Raw genomic sequence first — 23,074 nt, 5'->3', positions numbered from 1 at the left:
AAAAAAAAAAAAAAAAAAAAAGTAATTAAAAAATTTTTGAAAAAGTTTAAAACAATTTGAAAAGCAGTGTTGAGGGGAAAAAGTAACTCACTCATAATTCCACATTCTAAAAAACCAATGTTATTTTGGTAAATTTGTTTAATCTTTTATATAATTGGTGCCTTAGGGAAGGGAAACCATAAATATATTTATAATATTTTTGAGACAAAATACTAAAGTGCATATAAGAATTTTGTTGATGAAGATCAGGTAGGTTTAGTAGTAAAGAATAACTTTCTCTAAGTAGAGTTTGAACAACCAGGAAATTCCATGTTAACAAAATTGGTACATAAGTAGTAAAATATAGTTTAAAGAAGCTCAGTTATTATTTTAAATACGCATTTTGAAGTTTTCCAGCACAAGGGTTCTTTATCTGTTGAAGTTAGGTGCAACATGTTGTCTATTTGCAAATTTTTTCTAGGAAGAGAATCCATGGCTTTAGATAATCAAAGAGACTCTTATTAACTCACAAAATTAAGAACACTGGCCAGACATGGTAGCTCATACCTATAATCCCAGAGTTTTGGGATGCCGAGATGGAAGGATCACTTGAGGCTGGGAGTTCGAGATCAGCCTGGGCAACATAGCAAGACCTCTGTCTCTACAAAATATTTTTTTAAATTAGCCAGGCGTGGTGACAAGTGCCTGTAGTCCCAGCTGTGTGGGAGGCTGAGGCTTGGATAGCTTGAGCCCAGAAGTTCGAGGCTGCAGTGAGCTATGATTGTGCCACTGCACTCCAGTCCAGGCAACAGAGCAAGATTCTGTCTCTAGAAATTTTTTTTTAAAAAGAACACCTTCACTAGAGTAAAACTTCATAAAGTTAATTTTAGCTTATTTAACATGGCTTATATTTTAAAGCAATTGTTGCTTCCCGGTGTTTCATATACCTTGTTTTCTTAGATATTAGAAACTTAGTAGTACGTAGATTTTATTTTCTTTTTTTAGTCTATAGGGTTTTTTCCCCCCATATTGCTGCCTTCTCTAAGGATACAGTGACCATTTTAAAAGGTGTATGATGGCACAAATTTTATTAATTAATTTTCAAAGCTTTCTTCCATCCTAAGGGAGTCCTATCATTCATGCCATGGTAGAGAAGGAATGTTGTATTTTGTCCTACTGGATTTGTCCTACTGGATCAGTTTTATTAATTGTAATCCCTGTACCTGGCATCTCTCCATAAGATTCTTCAACTGTGACTTAGTTTTCAACTGAGATAAGAACAGTGAATAGAAAGAGAGAAAAGCCATGTCTATTTTGTTTCCGTGTGGAAGTTTGCTGAGTTAGAAATGTATTAATAAATTTCCATTATGTTAGGCTGTTCCTTGTTGTGTAACGCTCATTACATTTTGAGAACCTACAGTTTAAGCCTTTTTCTTCTTTCGCAATCAGAACAGGTATGAAGACTTAGGCAAAGCTCTAATATTTGGTATCTACAAAAGAAGTTGATGGAGAGTTGCTTGTCACTTGGAAGAGCCCTTCTGTAGAAATTTGAACCTTTAACTATTCTGTAGCTATTATATGAAAGTGCTTTTATTTATTATTTTTAATTATTTAATTAATTAATTTATTTATTTATTTATTTATTTTTTGAGATGGAGTCTTGCTCTTGTCGTCCAGGCTGGAGTGCAATGGCGCAATCTCAGCTCACCGTAACCTCCACATCCTGGGTTCAAGCGATTCTCCTGCCTCAGCCTCCCGAGTAGGTGGGATTACAGGCATGTGCCACCACGCCCGGCTAATTTTGTATTTTTAGGAGAGCCAAGGTTTCTCCATCTTGGTCAGGCTGGTCTCGAACTCCCGACCTCAGGTGATCCTCCCGCCTCGGCCTCCCAAAGTGCTGGGATTACAGGAGTGAGCCACCACGTCCAGCCTGAAAGTGCTTTTATTTTGTGGTACCACATACAGTTTTTCTTGATGTTCCTTAAAGAAACTTGAAGGGAGTGCCTAAACATGGGTTTTGGTTGCTATTACGAATTTATTCATGTGGCTGTATTTCTGAAAGTAATGTGCATCTTTCTTTTACACAGTTAACAGAAAGTAATTCTGAAATGCAGACTTCATTAAGAATACAAAATATATTGTCATAGGCATAACATTCAGCCTTTTAGCAAGGAAAGTGACTGTATGTTGAATTCACCCAAAAGATTTAGATAGTGTTGTAACCATAGCTTTACATAAGAATACAGTTCTATTTAAAAAGGGAGGCAGTGAATCCAGTTGATAATCTGCTGGGTCATGATACTTCAAGGGGATGGCTTAAGAAGGGAAGGGTAAAGAACATATAAAATATTTTCCCCCTTACCATTTATTTCTCTCTTCAAAAATTGTCATGTTAATTTAAGTCTTACTAAACTTCACTTTTAGAAGGATTTAAACTCTTCATCTAATTATTATAGAGTTTTATTTCTGTCTTAAAGATAAATTTGTGTTTCTTAAAACCTTTTTTTAAAAAAATTTTGTTTTTCTGTCAGTGTCTAAACTAAGAATTAAGGTAACTTCTTTCACCAGCCTGTTAACCCTTCCCCTACCTCTTCTTTTTGATACATGAATTTTGTCTAAGTTTTGGGTCAGGGCTATGTCAATGCATAGTATATGCATCTTATACAGTGTCAAAGTGGAAAAACTGGAAAACTGATTTAATTGCAAAAGCAGTGTGCCATCTTGTGGAGGGTTATGCAATCAGCACAGTCTGATTTATCCTAAAAATCAAAGTAGAAGACAGATATTGCACTTGGGCACTAAAAATAAAAGCCTGTTGCATTGTGCAAAAGACACTGAGATATCTTTATATACCTTACATTTCTACATTATTTTTAGTGCATATAAGATGTGTAGATTAGTACTACTGGTAGTAGGTAGCTCCAGAGTTTGTTTTATACTGGTACCAAATTGGTACATGTAGTATACCAAAGAATATGGTTGAATTTTAGCTTTTGTGGCCTAAGTAATGAAAAATAGATTGATTGGTGATTGATTGACTCAGTGTTTTAGAATGAAATTTGTTTGACATTTCGAACATAAGCTATTACTGGCCACTTTACCGCCAATCCCTGTCATTCTCAACTCCTTCAGTCAGTCCTGTATGCTGCAAGTTCAGATGTTACCTTGTTACCCCTCTGCCTAAGATCTTCTGTGGCTTCTCCACTGTCTGTGTGGAATCAAGTTCAAAGCCCTTATCCTGTTATTTAATCCCTTCCATGATCTGGACTGCCTGTCTTTTAACCTCCTCTCCACCTCCTACCTGTGCTTTCTTTTAAATCAAACAGTATTTTTATTCATCATACAGTTTAACCATTTAACATGCATTCTTCAATTTAATTTAATTCTCACAGCAGCTTTATGGGATGGACACTGTATCACATCTTAGAGACTGAGAAACCAATAGTTAAGGAACTGTGTGGTGGTCACATAGCTGTGGTGATAGAGCCAGGATTGTAGCCAGGATTTGCCTGACGAGAGTACACGTTCCTTAAAACACTTTTGATGTGTTTTTCTGTCTCTATACTTTTGTTACTCTTTTTACTCTGCTTGAAAAGCCCTCTTTTTTTTTTTTTTTTTTTTTTTTTTTTTTTTTTGTTCGTATCCTGCCTTTCCTGCTGGTGCATAGGTCAAATACCAGCTGTCACCATGAAATCTCTTCTTGAGTCCCCTCAGCCAGATATACTCTCTTCCGTCTTTGAACCCTCATGGTGCTTTTTTACTTGTTACCTTTACTTATGACATTAGTCTGCCTTGCGTTATGTTAGATCTGTTGCCTGTTGATATTCTTGACTAGATTGTAAGTTCCTTGAGGATAGGACTGGGACTATGTCTTTTTTCTTTTTGAATTCCTCTAAAGGCTTTGCCTAATTCTCAGTACTCAAAAGTGTGAATAAACGTTCCTCAAGTGCTGGGAGGAAATGGTAAGACACTATAGCCTTATACCCATTCAGAAAAAATATAGAGAAGGGTGAAGGGGTGGCTCCTTGAAGAGGATGTCCTGCCCAGATGTAAATGAATTATTACAGAGCGTATAACACGGAGAATGCGCTTCACCTAACTATCTATACCCTGCTGCAAATATTAATCCTTTTTTTCTTTTATTACCCTTACTTCTCTCTACAGTTTTCTCCAGTTATATCCATAAATTTTTAAAGGTCTGTTGATATCCTTTGCTTACATTAAATAATACCTTTTCTGGGCTGTTGCCGGATAATAGTTCTTCTTTGCATGACTTAAATAATAAGGAATATTATTAAAATTTTTGTTATGCATTTTCATTCAGGTATGTCAGAAGCTCAGTTTCCATCCGATTCATTTAATTTTACTATTAAACTTCAGTTGGGACACAAAGCCTTCATGGATAAGGAATGAATTCTTGGCTTAATTCCATTAGGAGGCTTACGCGTGCAGATTTGATTTTGCTCTAGCATCAATGAGGCTGTTGTGGAAATGTGGTTTCTTTGCGTTTTATGAGAATTTATGCGTACAAAGAGACCTGCTTTTTCAGAAAAACATTGAGAACCAGAGCCCAGAGGAAGGGATTAAAGTTAATGAACCAGGTAACCTTATCCAGAGGTACCCAGAAACACTGTAAAACAAAAGGTCAATTGCTATTGCTATTTATTATAACCCCTTCTCCAGGCTTCAGAATTAACCAGGTTAATTTTCCTTTTAGTCGAGGGCCTTGGGAATAAATTTTTAAGCCAGATGGAAATTCTTTAAATTTTTTTTTTTTTTTTTTTTTCTTTTGCTGTAAAATTATGTGTCTGAGTATTCCGTGTCCATTTTGGAAAGAGAATGTTATTAACTGATGATAATGGGTTGGTTTTGTTCCAAGACTAGGACAGTTTTTTGGTAGTTTAAAATAATGGGCATTATTTCACACTTATACTAGTGAAAAGTTGTTTATGTACTGAATTAGCATGTAGTCAGTTATAATATCATTTTTATTTACTTAGTAAACTATAGAGTATTGTCATTTTATGCATATTTTAAAAGGTAGAAATGATATTCATACTTGCAGCCTTCAGAAAATTTCATGAACTTTTTTTTTTTTTTAGATGGAGTCTCGCTGTGTTGCCCAGGCGGAGTATATGGGGCAATCTCAGCTCAGCAGAAGCCCCACCCCTAGTTCAAGCGATTCTCCTACCTCAGCTCTTGAGTAGCTGGGATTACAGATGTGTGCCACAGAAAGCTAATTTTGTATTTTTGAGTATAGAGGGATTCACCAGTTGACCAGCTGGTCTCGAAGCTCCCGACCTCAGATGAGCCACTGTGCCTGGCCTCATGTAACTTATATCTGAAGGACTCACAACACTGAGAGTTTGCAGACGAAAAAACTAAAACCTAGAGTTAATGATCTGTACTGACACCAGTTGATACTAGACTTAGTCTGTTCCAGTGGCCTATTCTTATCCAGAAAACAGTGAAACATTTTTTTTATTTCCCAGGTTTTGGGGGATAGAGGACAATCAACTTTGAAAAACTTACTTAGAGTTTGAAATTATATGAAATTAGACAGATCTTGTAGAAGATAGCCTACTTTGTGAATGACAAAAGGTTTTCTTAAAATAGTCTTCTGTATTTCCAGGTACGCTTTTGAATTGACCCTGCATGGGTGGGATGTAACTTAGATGACAGCTTCATATATACAGCCTAAAGCGTGTTAGTTAGAGAGTTACATTGACTTTACGTTTTCATATAGTGTTTATTTACATATAAAGATAATCATTGGTGGACTTATACAACTTGGTAGACTAAAACAGTTACAAGGGAAATATTTGAAAAAGGAAACAACTTTTTTGTGTGTTTTATTTTTTGAGGACAGTCTCACACTGGCACCCCAGGCGGAGTGCAGTGGCGTGATTCAGCTCCACTGCAACCTCGCTCCCAGGGTTAAGATTCCCTGCCTCAGCCTCTGAATAGCTGGATTACAGGCGCCTGTCACCACCTGGCTATTTTGTTGTATGTTTTATAGAAACAGGGTTTCACTGTGTGGCCAGGCGGTCTAAACACATAACCTCAATGATGCACCCGCCTCAGCTCCCGAAAAGTGCTGGGATTACAGGCGGTGAGCCACCGCGCCAGTTGGAAACGCCACTATTATTGCATAAAGAAAGGCCAGATGGGGTGGCTCCTGCCTAAATCCCAGCACTTTGGTGGAGGCGAGGCAGGAGTTGGCTGAGCCAGGAGTTCAGATACCCAGCCTGGACAACATAGTGAGCCCCTGCTGTAACCCCCACCATCCCCAGAGAAAAAAATGTTAGCTGGCTATGGTGGCACATGCCTTGTAGTCCCCAGCTACTCAAGAGGCTGGATCGGGGGGATTGCTTAAACCCAGGGGCTGCAGGAGCTATGTGCACCACTGCACTCCAGCTGGGGTAAACAGAGAGAGACCCATCTCAAATAAAGAATAATGAAAATAAAGAAGGAGTTATGATACCAGTGTTATCATGTAAAGATGCATTATTCACTGAGCCAAGAAATCCAGTTTGTCAGTGATAAAGTCTGTGAATATGTAGACATTCAGAGTCAAAGAAACCAAATTCTCAAGATACTTAGAATGACTTAAAGGATAATTTCTGATTGAGTAAAAGTACCACCATAATTGGAAAAATTTCCCATTTTTATAGGAATATCAAAGCTACGGATCTCTTTTTCTTAGATATCTAATTTAACTGAAAGCTAGTTTTAGCCATTGTTTTGATTATAGCAGTAGAGAGAAATTACCTTAATATGACTTTCTCAAAAACAGCTAAATGTTCTTCATGCTTATTTTATACACTTATATTCCTCTGGAGTTTTTATTTTTTTACAATCTGAATTTAAAAATCTTCCATAGCGGGCGGCGCCGGGCTTCAAGCCTTGCTAATCCCAGCACTTGTTTGGGATGGCCGAGGACCATCACAAGAGGAGATCGAGCCATCCTGGTAATACGGGTGAAACCCGCGTCTCTACTAAGTAATACAAAAAACTAGCCGCGAGGTGGGGAGTGCTGCCGCGGGGCGAGGTGGCGGCGCGCCTGTAGTCCCAGCTACTTGGGAGGCGGAGGCAAGAGAATGGCCGGAACCTGGAAGGCGGACTTGCAGTGAGCTGAGATCCGGCCACCGCACTCCAGCCTGGGCGACAGGCCAGACTCCGTCTCTCTCAGAAAAAATAAATAAAATAAAATAAAATAAAATTCCATAGCGGATAAAAAGTGGCTACATTATTAAGAAGCTGGTAAATGTAAAGTTTTCAAGGCCAAACACAGAAGCTCCAAACCAGCTGCACATTAGATTTTTCTGGGATACTTTGCAAATACAGACTCATTTTTACCCATTGAAAACCTGTGCAATCAGAATCTTGGGAGATGCCTCCTACTTATCTGTATTTTTATAAATCTCTCAAAATAGTGGTTCTGCAGCATCCATTCATGCTTAGGATATACTAGTCTAGTATATATTTGAGAGAGTTTCAGGTTAAAATTTTTATTTTAAAATTTATTTAGATGTGCCTTCTTAAGTGGTCTTAGAAGCAGCTGTAGGTTTGGGTGCCTATGCTTATTTTGTCCTTTTTTTTTTAACACATATTTTTCCGATTTTCATAGAGACTGTTTATTTGTTTGGTGGCTGGGATGGAACACAAGATCTTGCTGACTTCTGGGCGTACAGTGTGAAGGAGAACCAATGGACGTGTATCTCTAGAGACACTGAAAAAGAGGCAAGTTCTCAGACTTTTCATCCATCTCTATTACAGTAGGGGCGTAGATGTGCACTTGTTTTTCGGCGTGATTATATTCTTCACTAATGTCTATCAGCAGTAGTAGCAATAGAGTTTGTGGTAAACAGATTTTTTTTAAGTACTCTTGAATTTCAGCTTCTATAACTGGCTCTTCAGCTACTGATACACAACCAAATCTGTTTTATAGAGAGAGATAGAAATGGGGATTTCTAGAAATGGAACTGTGTAACTTTTTTTGCTCATGTCTCCACTACCTCTATTCTTATTTTTAACGTTCATCTTATTTTTATTTCTTCTGCAATATTGTGCTTTTGACACTCTCACTATCTCACTATTTTGGCCCCTGTTATTTTATTATATGTCAGTTTTCATAAATGATATATCTTTTGTTAAAATTGTACATATGTATGCATGTGCATGTCTGTGTATGCACATATACATAAAGCATTTCCATAGTGAATAAGATGGCTTAGGTTTATGGCTTTGAATTAAGTGCATGATTATATCCTGGAGTAAAGCAAATATTGATTCATTTATTATTTTTTCAAATCGTTATAGAACATTTTAATTGCACTCGCCATTTAAACTGTTTCAGGATATAAAGTGAAAAATGAACTGTAAGAAAACGGTAGGAGCCTCAAATGAAAAGGAGATAAAAGGCCTAATTCATAACCCACTGATTTTGATCTAGGAAGGCCATTTCCAAATATCTAGTGCTGTGTCTTTAATCCTGGGGAACTAGGTTCTTGCTTACTCTGAAACTATGTTAATAAAACTGTTTAGGGATTAATCACTGGACAGTTTTATTTTTTCAAATACATGTTGAAATTCTGATTTACTTTTCTTACCCCTGGGAAAGGATATGTAAGTGGCCTTCCTTTTTCAGTATTGAAGTACTGTTTTCTGAAATTATTATTTCTGTCTTCAACAAAAGGCAAATCTTAAAAAAAAAAATTAACTTTTTTCTACTAAAGTATCATAAATCTAGGGTGATGACCTCTGTAATTATTCTTGTGTTAAGCCTAGGTTTCATCCTAAAATCCTCTTCTTCAGTGAATGTGTCTAATTAGTGCCTAAGATCCAACAGTTCTCCAAGTGCCTGGCATGATCCAACAGGTCATCCAATACCACATTTCAAATGTGTTTTCCTCTCCATTCCTTTTGGCAGTTTTTTCAACTTTATGGTTTCTTATACTTTTTATGTCTCCATTGTTGACCTATTCTCTGTTCATCAACACAGTCTTTAAAAAGCATATTTGGGCTTGGTGTGGTGGCTTACACCTATAATCACAGCATTTTGGGAGGCCAAGGCAGGAGAATTGCTTGAGGACTGGAGGTGGAGACTGCAGTGGGCCATTACTGTGGCATTGCCTCCAACCTGGGTGACAGAGCAAGACCCTATCTCAAAACGAAAACAAGGCTGGGCACAGTGACTCATGCCTGTAACCCCAGCACTTTGGGAGGCTGACGCCAGCAGATCACCTGAGCTCAGTAGTTCGAGACCAGCCTGACCAACATGGTGAAACCCCATCACTACTAAAAATAGAAACTAGCTGGGCGTGGTAGCAGGTGCCTGTAATCCCAGCTACCTGGAAGACTGAAGCAGGAGAATTCCTTGAACCCAGGAGGTGGAGGTTGCAGTGAGCTGAGATGGTGCCACTGCACTCCAGCCTGGGCAACAGAGTAAGACTGTCTCAAAAAAAAAAAAAAAAAACAAAACAAGTCCCCCAAATACTGTATTTGATCCTATGACACCTCTGCTTAAACCCTGTGGTTAGCTTCAGCCTTTGTTTCAGTTATTGTTTACACAGTTGATTACATTACAAGCACTCATAAAACTTCAGTGGCATATAGTAATAAGCATTTATTCGCTCATGAGTCTACAGGTTGGCTCGGTCATTCTTTTGGTTTTGGCTGGGCTCATTAATTTGTCTAGGAGTCAGCTGTCTATCAGCTGATCTAGCGTGGTTTCAACTGGGACTGCCTGGCTCTGTTTTATATAGGCTAGCCAGAGCTTGTGTTCATGGCAGGTGCTGGGCTGCAAAGGGGATGAAGTAGACAGGAGCAATCCATCAATTTTTTTCTTTCCCTGATAGCAAAAAGCAATCATGTAACCAAGTCCAGAGTCAATTGGTGCAGGATACTATTAAAGGTCATAGATATAGGAAATTGTAAATAACAACAACAATAATAAAACAATTTATTTATCTCAGTTCCTTTTGCTTGGAAAATTTGGAGTAAAATTTGGAGTAAAAACTCCAAATTTCTCATCAAGATTTGCTACTCAATTTCTTTTCCAGCCTCATCTCCTGTGTGCCAGTTATAGTTGCTGGAATTATTCAACTTTCTCACCTGTGTCCTTTGGCAATGTTGTTTTCCTTGTTTGGAATTAACAGAGGATCTCCCCCTAACCTTACCTAGTAAATACCCACTTATTCTTTAAAACTCAGTTCAGACTTCACTTTCTCTGTAAAGCCTTTCTTGACCTGCCAAGAAGAATTAAAAGCTTCCTTTGATGTGCTCACTTAACCCCTTTTAATACTTGAATGGCTTACTATAATGATTGATTTATATTCATGTTTCCCTATCTGAATTCCTTAAAGGCATGAATGACATTCTTTAAAATGTATGTATTTTAAGGATGTGCACATTCTTACTCTTTAGTGAGTAAGTAGGTGAGGTAAGTTAAATGAGAAATTAATACCAGAGAAAAGGGAACGATAAATACAAAATCCAGAGAGGGTCGGGGGTTTAAAGGTAATATTAAATGTTATTCTTCTAAAGCTAGGTATCGGTACATAACTTCATTCTGTTATTTTTTATACCATATACATATATTGTAAGTAATATTTATAATGCAATAAGTAATTATTTTAAAACTCGTGCTGCTAAAATATAGAGATTATTTTGATGAGAACACTTTCTATTAGTTCAAAGTCAGTAGAGATAAGTAACGTGGTGATTCAGTACCAGAGCTGAGATTTATTATAGTTAATTAATAGACTCATAAAAACCTTTTGTTGATCTTTCTGTGAATTGAATGATAATATGTATCTAGCATAAATGCTCATTCCTTTCAAAATTGAACAGTTAGTAGTTCATATATCTAATTTTCCATACCGGTGAGTGCCAGTTGCTGTTTGATGAGACCCCAGAGTATGTATTTTAGAAGCATGATAAACAATTAAAAAGCAAAATTAATTTAATTCACTTTAATTAACTTAAATATGTACCTAATAACACATTTAGGAGATTGAAGGATAAGAGGATAGCTCAGCTCTCAAAGAGAATGATTACTTTAGGCTAGGCTGAGGTGGGATGATCACTTGGGCCTGGGAGGTTGAGGCTATAGTGAGCCATGATAGCACAACTGCACTCCAGCCTGGGCGACAGAACAAGGCCCTATCTCAAAAAATAAATAAGTAAAAAATTTTAAAAGAGAATAAGTATTTTAAATGTTCACGTACGTATGCAAGTAAGCTTTTATAGGTTCAAAACGAATGTATTGTTTTTTAAAGTAGTCAATCAAGGCCATTTTTATTAGCTTCAATCTAGTTCCTAGATTCTTTTTTAAGATTAACTATAAAAATCCAATATTTTATAATGTGGCTATAAGCTATGATTATTAATGAAAACAAATTTACAGCAAGAGGTATCTTGGAAACGGCTGGATTATATTTTTTTCATAAAGGGNNNCGTATGCAAGTAAGCTTTTATAGGTTCAAAACGAATGTATTGTTTTTTAAAGTAGTCAATGAAGGCCATTTTTATTAGCTTCAATCTAGTTCCTAGATTCTTTTTTAAGATTAACTATAAAATCCAATATTTTATAATGTGGCTATAAGCTATGATTATTAATGAAAACAAATTTACAGCAAGAGGTATCTTGGAAAAGGCTGGATTATATTTTTTTCATAAAGGGTGGGTGGGAAAATGTTCTTTACTTTTGTTTGTTGTTTAAATCATATCTCCATTTTCTTGAGTATTCACAGAATTGTAGCATTTGAAGGAATTAGACATGGCTCTTGTTGGATTTTACTTGTAATAGTGCTTCTCAAGCTTTGTGGTCTCAGGGTCCGTTTAGACCTTTAAAAAAAAACCCATTGGTGCTCTTAGTGCTGAGTACTTTAAATATTTTTAATCAATTTTAAATAATAGTAATAAACCTATTACAGGTGGATACAAAATATTTTATTAAAATACCTTTCGAAAAATGAGAAATGTGGCATTGTTTTGCATTTTTATAAATCTCTTTAATGTCTAGCTAAGGCAGCTAGATTCTCATATCTTCTGCATTTACTGTCTTACAACATGTTTTACATGTGAAATACATGAAGAGAGTTGGACCTCATATAGTTGTGTTTTTGAAAGAAAGTAGTATTTTAATAGCCTTTTCAAATAATTGCATATGTTCTTTTTTGATTCCATATCTCAAATTGGCAAGTGTTTTTTTCTTAAAGATAGTTGCAATATAGACTCTGAAACCATACCGGCTAACTTTTTGCATTGTTATGTTAAAATCCATTGATCTGTTTTGCTCTTTGGATCTTTTACCTATGAATATATGTTTATCCATGTGTTGGTCACTTGAAAAATATTGGTTTCATGAGTTATGCACATCTTCCAAAGATTGGTTTTTGGGATACTGTATTACAAAATATGCCACATTTGTTAACATCACTGTCAGTCTCATTAGAGTCTTTTAAGTATTGGGAAGGTGTCAAGATCACAGTGGCAGATAGGTTTTCAATAATTCGAATTTTTTCTTGAAAACATGCGTTAGAATACCGGCAGCAAATTTTGTTGATTTTTTTCTTCAAGATGGATGCGCTGCTTCCTTCATTTTTGAGAAAATGTCTGCCATAATGTCCAAATAACCATAGTTTGATCATTATTTGTTCTTTCAAGTAAATATATAGTATGCTGTGGAAAAAGCAACTGCCATCAATTCACAGCTCAAAAAATTACAAAGGTGTGTTTTCCTGTGATAACCATGCTAAGTCAAGTGTCTTTTTTTTTTTTTTTTTTTTTTTTTTTTTTTTTTGAGACGGAGTCTCACTCTGTCGCCAGGCTGGAGTACAGTGGTGCGATCTTGGCTCACTGCAACCTCCACCTCCCGGGTTCAAGCAATTCTCCTGCCTTAGCCTCAGCCTCCTGAGTAGTTGGGATTACAGGCGCCTGCCACAATGCCTGGCTAATTTTTGTATTTTTAGTACAGATGGGGTTTCATCATGTTGGCCAGGATGGTCTTGGTCTCTTGACCTCGTAATCCACCCGCCTCGGCCTCTGAAAGTGCTGGGATTACAGGCGTGAGCCACCGCGCCTGGCCCTCAAGTGGCATTTTTGTAGTTTTCTAAATCTCTTTAATGTTTGGCTCAATAAAAGACATCTGGATTCATATGCTTCTTTATTCATTTGCTGTATCGGAAAGTCATGTAGCCTCCAGATATGTTCACATACACTCATAAGAGAATAAGAGTGAAAAGACAAATTTTTTTGTTAGTATTGTTGTAAAAATAACTTTGACCTTATAGATTCCCTTGAAGTACCTTGGAGACCCCAGACCACACTGAGAACTGCTGCTTTAATCTAATCCACAGTTCCTATTCAGATATAGACTGTTATCCAATAATGCCCCAGTAATGTTCTTTATAGGCATCCCTTGTCACTCTGCAACCCCAGCCCAGAATTTAGACCATGATCATGTATTGCTTTTTGGTGTCGTGCTTCTTTAGTCATCTTTAGTCTAGAATAGTTCCCTAAACTTCTTTGTCTTTCTTGACTTTGATGATTTTTAAAGAGTACAGGGCAGTTATTTTTTAGAATATCCTTCAGCTGGGTTTGTATGTTTTCTTAGGATTGGATTTAGATGATATATTTTTAGCAAGAATAACCCATAGATCACATTAGCATCTCCTCATTATATCATATCAGGAGACACATTATGTCAGTTTATCTCATACTAGCTTCAATCACTTGGTTAAGGGGATGCCCACCAGATTTGTCTAATTTATAATTAACAAGTAATTTATAGGGAGATGTTTCAAGATTATGAAAATATGCTGTTACTCATCAAACTCTCACCCTTTTATCATCCATTAATGAAACTTAAAACTTTTCCCAAAATGGTTATACCATTTTATACTTTGCCTGTAATGTATGAGATTTCTGGTTATTCCCTATCTTCTTGGCTCATTGATTTGCTTTGGCACCTTGGCCAAAAATCAATTGATCGTGTAAGTATACGTCTCTTCTTGGACTCTATTCTGTTCTATTATATTTTGGTCTCTTCTTAACCAGTATGACACTCCTTCGATTACTGTAGCTTTATAGTAGTACCTTTATAGTAATTCATGAAGTTAGGTAATATATAAATTTTAGAATCATCAATTTCTGAAACTGTTGGGATTATGATGGGAATATGATAAATTATATATTAATTTGGAGCAAATTGGTGGGTTTTATTTTGTTGTTTTTTTTTTTTTTTTTTTTTTTTTTTGAGGCAGTTTTGTTCTTGTTGCCTAGGCTGGAGTGCAATGATGTGATCTCGGCTCGCTGCAACCTCCTTCTCCCAGGTTCAAGTGATTCTCCTACTTCAGCCTCCCAAGTAGCTGGGATTACAGGCACCCGCCTGGCTAATTTTTGTATTTTTAGTAGAGGTGAGGTTTCACCATGTTGGCCAGGCTGGTCTCGAAATCCTGACCTCAGGTGATCCACCTACCTCAGCTTCTTAAAATGCTGAGATTATAGGCATGAGCACCTGCGCCCGGCTGCAAATTGGTGTTTTAATGATATTGAATCTTTCTACTCCATGAACATGGTTTAGTCTCCATTTATTTTAGTCTTCATTATCTCTCAGCACTCTTTAAAGTTTTCCATTTAAGAGGTCTGTGATATTTTAGTTAACTTGATATCAATGTATTTTGCTTTTTGTGCTGTTATAATGGAATTTAAAAATTTTTATTTTCCATTTGTTGGTTGGTAATATAGAGGAATACAATTGGTTTGTTAATATTGCCTTCGTATCATGTCACTTTGTTAAGTCTACTTATTTCTTTTTTTTTTTTTTTTTTTTTTTTTGAGACGGAGTCTTGCTCTGCCGCCAGGCTGAGTGCAGTGGCCGGCTCTCAGTCACTGCAAGCTCCGCCTCCGGGTTCACGCCTTCTCCTGTCTCAGCCTCCCTAGGTAGCTGGACTTACAGGCGCCGCCTCGGTCGCCCTGGTGTTTTTGTATTTTTTTTTTAGTAGGACGGGTGTTGCACCGTATTAGCCATGGATGGTCTCGATCTCCTGACCTCATGATCCGCCCGTCTCGGCCTCCCAAAGTGCTGGGATTACAGGCTTGAGCCACCGCGCCCGGCCTTAAGTCTACTTATTTCTAATAGCTTCTTTTTTATTTCTTAGAGTATTTTAAAGAAGCAGTCATTTTTCTTCTTTCTGTTCTCTTTTCCATCTTTATTTTATTTTATTTTTTATTTGAGACAGAGTCTTTCTCTGTTGCCCATGCTGGAGTGCAGTGACATGATCATGGCTTGCTGCAGCCTCGACCTTCTGGGCTCAAGCAATCCTTCCACCTCAGTCTGTACAGTAGCTGGTACCACAGGCACGTGCCTCCGTGCCCAGCTAATTTTTAAATTATGTATAGAGATAGGGTCTCTGTATGTTGAACATACAGAGGAGTCTTGAACTACTGAACTCAACGAATCCTCCCGCCTTGGCCTCCCAAAGTGCTGGGATTACAGGCATTAGCCACCAGGCCCAACCTTTATTTTATTTTTTAATGCCTTCCTTATTGCACTGACTTGAACTTCCAGAGCAATGTTAAATATAAGTAGTAAGAAAAGACATCCCTGTCTTGTTTCATAGCTAAGCAGGAGAATATTCAGTATGTCATTAAGAAAAATTAAATTTTACATTTTCTTACATCTGTTATCAGATTGAAAGTCTTTCTCTTCCTGTTTTGCTATGAGTTTTGATCATGAATAAATTTTACCAAATGCTCTTTTACATATGTATTGATATACTTGTGTTTTTTCTTCTTTATCAATTTAATGTGGCAGATTAATATTCTTTTCATATATTGCTCCTGCTGTTTGGTAATATTTTGTTAAAGATTGGTTTTGTCTATGTTCATAAGGGGTCCTAGCCACCTGTAAATGATTTCTCCACCTCTTCCCCATTTCTTCTTCCTTCTTCCCCTTCTCTTCCTTCTCCTTTGTAGTATTGTTGTTTCGTTTCAGTGTTATGTTGGCCTCATAAAATAAGCTAGGAATGGAAGAGAATGTGGATAAACAGTAGAGTTTTTCTTTTCCCCGTTTTCTGAAAAATTTTGTCTAAAACTGATACCGTTTTTTCCTTAAGTGCTTGATACAATTTACCAGTGTAGATGTATGGGCAATAATGAATTCAGTTTTTCAGTATGTGTAATTACTTCAGGTTTTCCTCTTTCATTTCATGTTATCTTGGTAAGTTAGGTTTTTTAAGGAATTATGTCTGTTTTATCTACGTTGTCAGATTTTACCTCTGTTTTTGATAGTATTCTCTCTTTTTTCATTTCTAGGAAGTCTGTAGTGTTAATCTTGCTTTCATTGCTGGTACTGGCAATTTGTATTTTCCCTCCTTTGTAAAAAATTAGTCTGCCAGTGGTTTATAATTCTATCAGTCTTTCAAAGAACCAACTTTGTTAATTTTCTCTATTTTTTTCATGTTTTCTAGTCTATTGATTTATCTTTATTTCTTTTTTCTTGGCATATAATTTGATCATCATTTTAATATTATTTGTGCTTATTTAGTTGAAGCAAGGAGTTCTATTATTCTCTTATTAAAATTTCAAGTTTTACACTCTATGCATTATGGCATAGATTTATTATATGTTACTTCATCTTTGTTTTGAGATTATTTATGGAGGAAATCCTTTCTTAAATAAAATTTTACCTTATTTGCTGAAGGTATTCTTTGACAAAATATTTTAAAATAAGTTTAAAATAATAGTATGAATATTAAAGTGTACATTTACATCAACTTCATTGTCAAAATACTGTTCTTCCTGCCTAATATTCCTTCATTTCACTTAATTAATACTGCTAGATTACTCTTCTTAGAATATTGCCTTTTATGTTGTATCTTGCTTTAGAAACCACCAGTAGTTCTTTATTGACTGCAAGATCATAAACTGTCTCCTCTGTCAGTCATTCATCAGGCTTCCTATGTCCACTTTATACATCAATTCTGTTATTTCTGCAGCAAGAATTCTTCATCTCAGTCATAACTGCATACACTGTTTTAACAAGTATATTTTTGCCTTTGTTTCTCTTCTAGAAAAAATAATCTGAAATTGTGAACGAGCCCAGTTTTTGGCTGTCGTACACAAGGGCGTAGATTTGCTATCTTACTTCCTAGTTTTGTGACAGTGAACTCTGTGAAATGGTGATAATAATTCCATACGGGGTTGTTATAAGGATTAAATGGAACACACACATACACAGTAATAGTGTAAACAGAACTTCGGAGTTGTTTAACAAACATTAGTTTCCTTTCCTTTCCCCCTTTCAACTAATTAAACCCTGTGCAAATGAAGTTCTTTTTTCCCCCGTGAATCCTTTTGACTCTACTACAATATGTTTTATGTTTTATTGGGTCCTGTGATACAAGTGATACCAGCTAACTAATTTATCAATAAATACTATTCTTAATATTATTCCCTATTTATTTACTGTAGCTGTGCTGTTTATTCAATCAGGAAAATTAATTTTACAATGCAAAGGATGGATAAAGAAGTCATAGACTTGGATTCTTATTAGTTTCTGTCACTAGCATATTAAAGGTATCATCCCGCTCTTAATATTTTCTTCTAGGGTTGTATTTTCTCATCTTTAAAAGGAGAAAACTAAACTAGAGATTTTATTTATTTTTTATTATACTCTAAGTTCTAGGGTACATGTGCACAATGTGCAGGTTTGATAGGTGAGTATACATGTGCCATGTTGGTTTGCTGCACCCATCAACTCATCATTTACATTAGGTATTTCTCCTAATGCTATCCCTACTCCTGCCGCCCATCCCCTGGCAGTCCCCGGTGTGTAATGTTCCGCACCCTGTGTCCAAGTGATTAAACTGGAGATTTTATTGATATTTCTTCTAATTTTGAAATTCACTGATTCTAAATATTCTTGGAGTACCTCTTTTGTGCTAGAGTCTGATGAGAAATACAAAAATGTTCATAAAGACCAAACATATCTTAAAGTAGATTGTCATGTAATAGGGAATTGAACTCTGTGCACAAATGACTAAAATGCAGTGCAGTATATGGTAGAAACCATATAGATGTTATAAACAGAGTGCCATAAGCTGCAGTGTAGTTCATTTCATCTTTCGTGGTAGATTTTAAGCGTTTCTAAGGTAAGATTTATGTCTCCTACTGCTTACTGCTTTTGCTTCTCTTTAGAGAGTTAAGCCTAGTGTTGGACTCATATTGGTTGACTTGATGTGAGTTTCTGAGAAACCTTTTAATGAAAGGTAATAAAAAAGGGCATTTAATTTGTCTTTTGTTTGTTCTTTGATTTTTTTTGTTTTGTTTTTTTTTTTTTTGCTCTTTCATTTGTTTGTTTAGTTTCTCTCTCTCTCTCTACAGAATGGTCCTAGTGCCAGATCGTGTCATAAAATGTGCATTGACATTCAACGGAGGCAAATCTACACATTGGGGCGTTATTTGGATTCCTCTGTGAGGAACAGCAAATCTCTGAAAAGTGACTTCTATCGTTATGACATTGATACAAACACGTGGATGTTACTAAGTGAGGATACTGCTGCTGATGGAGGGCCGAAATTGGTGTTTGATCATCAGGTTTGATGTGCAGTTAAATATATGATGGAATTAATCAGTGCTTAGTGATTCTTGCAATTAGAGTTTATGTTAGATGTTATGCTGAGTTGTCTAGTAGTGCTTCCATGATAGATACCTATGATAGATAATAATAATTGTTGTTTCAGTAGGTATAAAGTTATTCTTTAAATTTTTTTCTCTTGTTTGTTGCAGGGCAAAATACAAAAATCTCAGGACATATATTGTTGATTTATAGAAACTTTAGAGAGTAGATGGAGTAATATTAGGAAAAACACATTTAGTTTTATAATGCATATGCATAAATCATAACAATAGCAACTTACTCTTTTAATTATATTTCTTATTCTACATTCCTATAAGAAATGGAAAATGGCTTTATAATGAACTAGATGAAATCTAGAGCTTTTCTTCCAGTTAGAGTGAAATATATTTTGTTTATAGTCACAAAAGTTTATAAACCTGGAGACGAATTTGACATACTAAATTAAACTCAGCACCAGTAGAAATTATACAATAATGTTGTTGACTAGAAGACTGAACATAGCCTCATTGTAAGCCATTTTAATATTAATATGCATGTAGCTCTCATTAGCCCCATCATTGTCATTATCATTGTTACCTGTCTTTGAATACTTATTCCATAGAAAGTCAATGTAGGTCAAAAAAGACAGTAACCATTTTGAATTCTATAAGCAAGTTTTTACCTGGCTCAACCCACATCCCAAGTTTTTTTTTTTGATGTATTGAGGAGAAAAGACTTTAAAATCGATAACTCTCTGTTGATGAACATAAATTATCTAGTATTCGGGAAATGGGAGGTGGTGCTAGAATTATGACAAAACCTAGGTGAGACCTAAAATCTTATCTAGGAGTCAGAACCCAGGGTCTTTGTTTATTGTGTATTTATAGATTTTTGTTAATTCTTTGCTTTTAAACTATCCTATTGCCATATTTCTATTAACATATAATTGTTATAGGAGAGTGGTAAGGAGAGGAAGAGTGAGTTATGCCTATTAAGTTAAGTGGTAGGTAGAAAATCAGAACCAGTATTCTTCGAAATACTCCCCAGCTTAAATTTGGAACTTCTGTTGGCTCTATTTAACTGAGCTCCACAAAGCTATGCACATCCCTGCTGACACCCTCAATGTTCTTCATGTGGAAAATAAGCATGCCAAGAAAAGTTAGGCTGGTTCTGATCTTTTAGAAACATCAGCAGATGGGAGGGGGGAGGGATTGCATTGGGAGTTATACCTGATATAAATGACGACTTGATGGGTGCTGACGAGTTGATGGGTGCAGCACACCAACATGGCACAAGTATACATATGTAACAAACCTGCACGTTAGGCACATGTACCCTAGAACTTAAAGTATAATTAAAAAAAAAAAAAAAAGAAACATCAGCAGATAATCAGATAATATTGTTAGGGAACAATTTCTTCTCTTGTTCCCAAATGTTTATGTATTTCTTTTACAAAAGATGCTGATGTCTTTTTTTTTTTTTTTTTTTTTAACAGGTTGAAAAAAAGAATAGCTTAGGAGTAGCATGTAGAGAGTTCTGGGGTGTGGCCTTTGTTTCTCTTGACTTTTATAAAATAGGATGTTTCTTGGAAGCTGGGTGCTGTTAAATAATGTGTGGTTTTCAACTGATTTTAAGTGGTACAGCAGAACACTGGGGGTGAAGAAACAAGGATTTCAGTACTAATTCAGCCAACAACTAGCCCTGTAACAGTGAGCAAGTAATCTGTGTACTCCTGCATTTTGCTATTCTATTTCATACAAATAAAGCTATAAGTTAGAACTTACACTTGTAGTGTTTATGACACTCCAAAAATAGCTTGTGGTATTCATGACAATTTAGGATTTAACACTTAATGTTCAAATTTGATAAAAATATGAGAAAGCTATACGAAACAAACATGCCTAAAAGCTATTTGCCATTTTTAATTTTAACATATTTAAAAAATAAAATTTAAAGACTTCTGGATTTCTTAAGAACATAGTGGCAGTTTAGTTCTCAAGCTTTCCTTGATACTGCTTTGTGTGGTTTTCCAGGAATAATGGTAATCAAGCAAAAAGATTTAAACACACACACATTCTCTCTTTTAGCAAAATCAAGAGCCAGAGTAAACCTACAACTCCCAATGCCTTGTAAGTTTAACCAAAAACAACTGAAATACTCAGGACTTTTGTTGAAGTCCACAACAGTATAATAGGGAGGCCTGGGAAAGCAGAGGGAGCCTAGCAGTTGTATATCATAGTGAGAAGTGTCAGGGACAGGGCACAGATTGCACCCAGGGCAGCCACTGGAAGAATCAGTGAATTAACATGTGTAAAGTACCCAGAAAGATCCAGAGGTGATATATGTCAGAAAGCACTATTTTGTAAAAGTGAAGGAAACACAGTGGGAATGATGGCTCCTTTTGCAATGACCAGTAAGAAATTTGGGGAGCTCAAAGCTTGAAATCAACCCTATAAGCCAGATGAGATTCATAGAATTAGAGAAGATATGGCTTCACCAGAAGTGCCATATTTTGAAGGAACCATTCAGTTCAGTAGCAACAGAGGAAGGAGTTCTTGAGCAAGAATATCTACCTTCCACAGAAATCCTCTGTAAAGTCATCTGGTCCAGGGAAATTCAACTCAATTATATATGAAAACTAAAAGCAACAAATAACAAAGCTTTAGAGAGACATTCTAAAGAAAACAATAAAAGAAAAATAACAGTAAATGAAAGTTATATCCCAGTATATTGCCCCTTTCAGAAATGAAGACTTATCTACAAAGAGCATAAAGAAGGATAGGTAATGATCATACAGCATAGGAATAAGATAAAACAAAGAGGTAAAAATGATTAACCGGGGAAGGTAGGCAGAGGAGAGCCAACATATATGTAATTGGAGACTTTAAAGAAGAAAACCAAAACCATGAAAAAACCAAATATTTACCAATTGAATTCAATAACATTTTCCCGAAGAAAGATTTTACTCCACATATCAAATGGGCATACTATATTCAGAAAAAGTTGACCCAAATACTTAACTCTAAGACATATATTAATAACATTGACTGTAAAAGATAAGAGATCATTTTATAGCAAGTAGACAAAATGATCAAGTCACCTATAAGAGAACTAAAATGAGACCGGTATCAGATTTCTCTACATCTCCTTGCAGTGCCAGGAGATAATAGAGCAACATCTAGAAGACATTCAAGAAAAGACAGTGTGAGCCAAGAATTTTATATCTAGCCAAACTGTCCTTCAAGTGTAATCACTTTTTGTGGAAATTACTAGAAAATGGAAAGTGAGCTAGCCAAGAAGTAGCAGGAAGAACTTCAGTTGAAGAATTGAAGATCTCAGCTCACTGATATTCTCACTGGGTCATGAGGCATTTTTGGAGGTTTGTAGAAGGGAAGGTGGTAGGTTGGGTAACACTGGACACTTAGAAGGCTTTATAGCAGTGTCTTCAAATTTTGTGAGGAGAAGATTATTTTGAACCCAACCAAACCCTTACCAATCTTGTATTCCTGTGATAGGGTAAAATAAAGTCATTCTCAGATTCAAAAAATAATTTTTCCCAGGAAAATAAGTGGTTATCCTCTATTTGTTTGATTTTAAAAATTAAATATCTAACCCCTGACATAATAAATGAATAGTCTTTAAACTTTTGGCTTTAAAGATTTTTTTTTAAGTCTTTGATGGAAAAGACATTATCATACAGAGTTCAATAAGTTACTAGCTTTTCAGAAATTTTTTCGGAAAGTAAAAATGACAAAACAAATCAAAAGAGTGGAAATCAAATATTAAAAGGTTTCTTGGTTTAGACTGGTGTCCTAGGAAGAACTACCAAGATAAGGATGTTTATACTTCAGCCCTGCAAACAAATGAGAGTAAGCTACATCAAAATTAAGCTTGAATATCCTCAAAAAGAAAGAAACTCTCTTTGTAGCCATACAAAGTAGAAAGGTAGGGGGTTGGTAACAAGGATTGGCCATTAGTATGAATCTGTGAGTTAATAAAAAATGGAAATAAACTCATTTAATGTGAGTCCCTAAAGATTTTCAGCATAGTTCCCAGATATTTGTAGTGATTGAGTCTGAAGTACTTCAGCAAGGGAAATGTGACCCAGCTCCAATGGAGCCCTCAATGGAGGCATTAGTTGGTTGGGGCCAAACTGAGTTGTCTTCAGCAATGTGCTGATTTTAACTATATGATCATTTAAAAAATAGGAATACTTTCTGTGGTATGCCAGACATCTTTGTTTTTCAACCATATTTACCAAGATTTCACCCTTGGGGAATAGATTTGCATCTTAATTTATAGAAGTCTTTGAGAAACCTGGGAAATAGCTAATGAGGTAGATCTTTTTAGGGGTAGATAAAAATTAGGAGATGTTAGAATCTTTTCTTTTTAATAATAATAACCTCAATTTTTTAAAACCTTTAAAATTATGAAAATAGCCAGGCACGGTAGCTCATGCCTGTAATC

General features: G+C 35.9%; 1 protein-coding gene across 4 annotated transcripts in view; it reads left to right on the top strand.

Annotated features, from left to right (window-relative positions):
- MKLN1 (muskelin 1) overlaps positions 1 to 23,074 on the top strand; it is a 400,971-nt gene that overhangs the window by 327,430 nt on the left and 50,467 nt on the right. For all 4 annotated transcript variants that reach the window (XM_017851288.1, XM_017851287.1, XM_017851289.1 and 1 more), the window contains 2 exons: positions 7,610 to 7,722; positions 18,373 to 18,585. In XM_017851288.1, coding sequence (XP_017706777.1) covers positions 7,610 to 7,722; positions 18,373 to 18,585 — 326 coding nt within the window. The remainder of the gene's footprint in view (positions 1 to 7,609; positions 7,723 to 18,372; positions 18,586 to 23,074) is intronic.

Source organism: Rhinopithecus bieti, unplaced genomic scaffold, assembly GCF_001698545.2.
Source record: "Rhinopithecus bieti isolate Rb0 unplaced genomic scaffold, ASM169854v2 scaffold_34313, whole genome shotgun sequence".
In the NCBI taxonomy this organism is placed as follows: Eukaryota; Metazoa; Chordata; class Mammalia; order Primates; family Cercopithecidae; genus Rhinopithecus; species Rhinopithecus bieti.
Note: the sequence above shows the minus strand (reverse complement) of the source record. Positions and strands in the feature narration are given on the sequence as shown.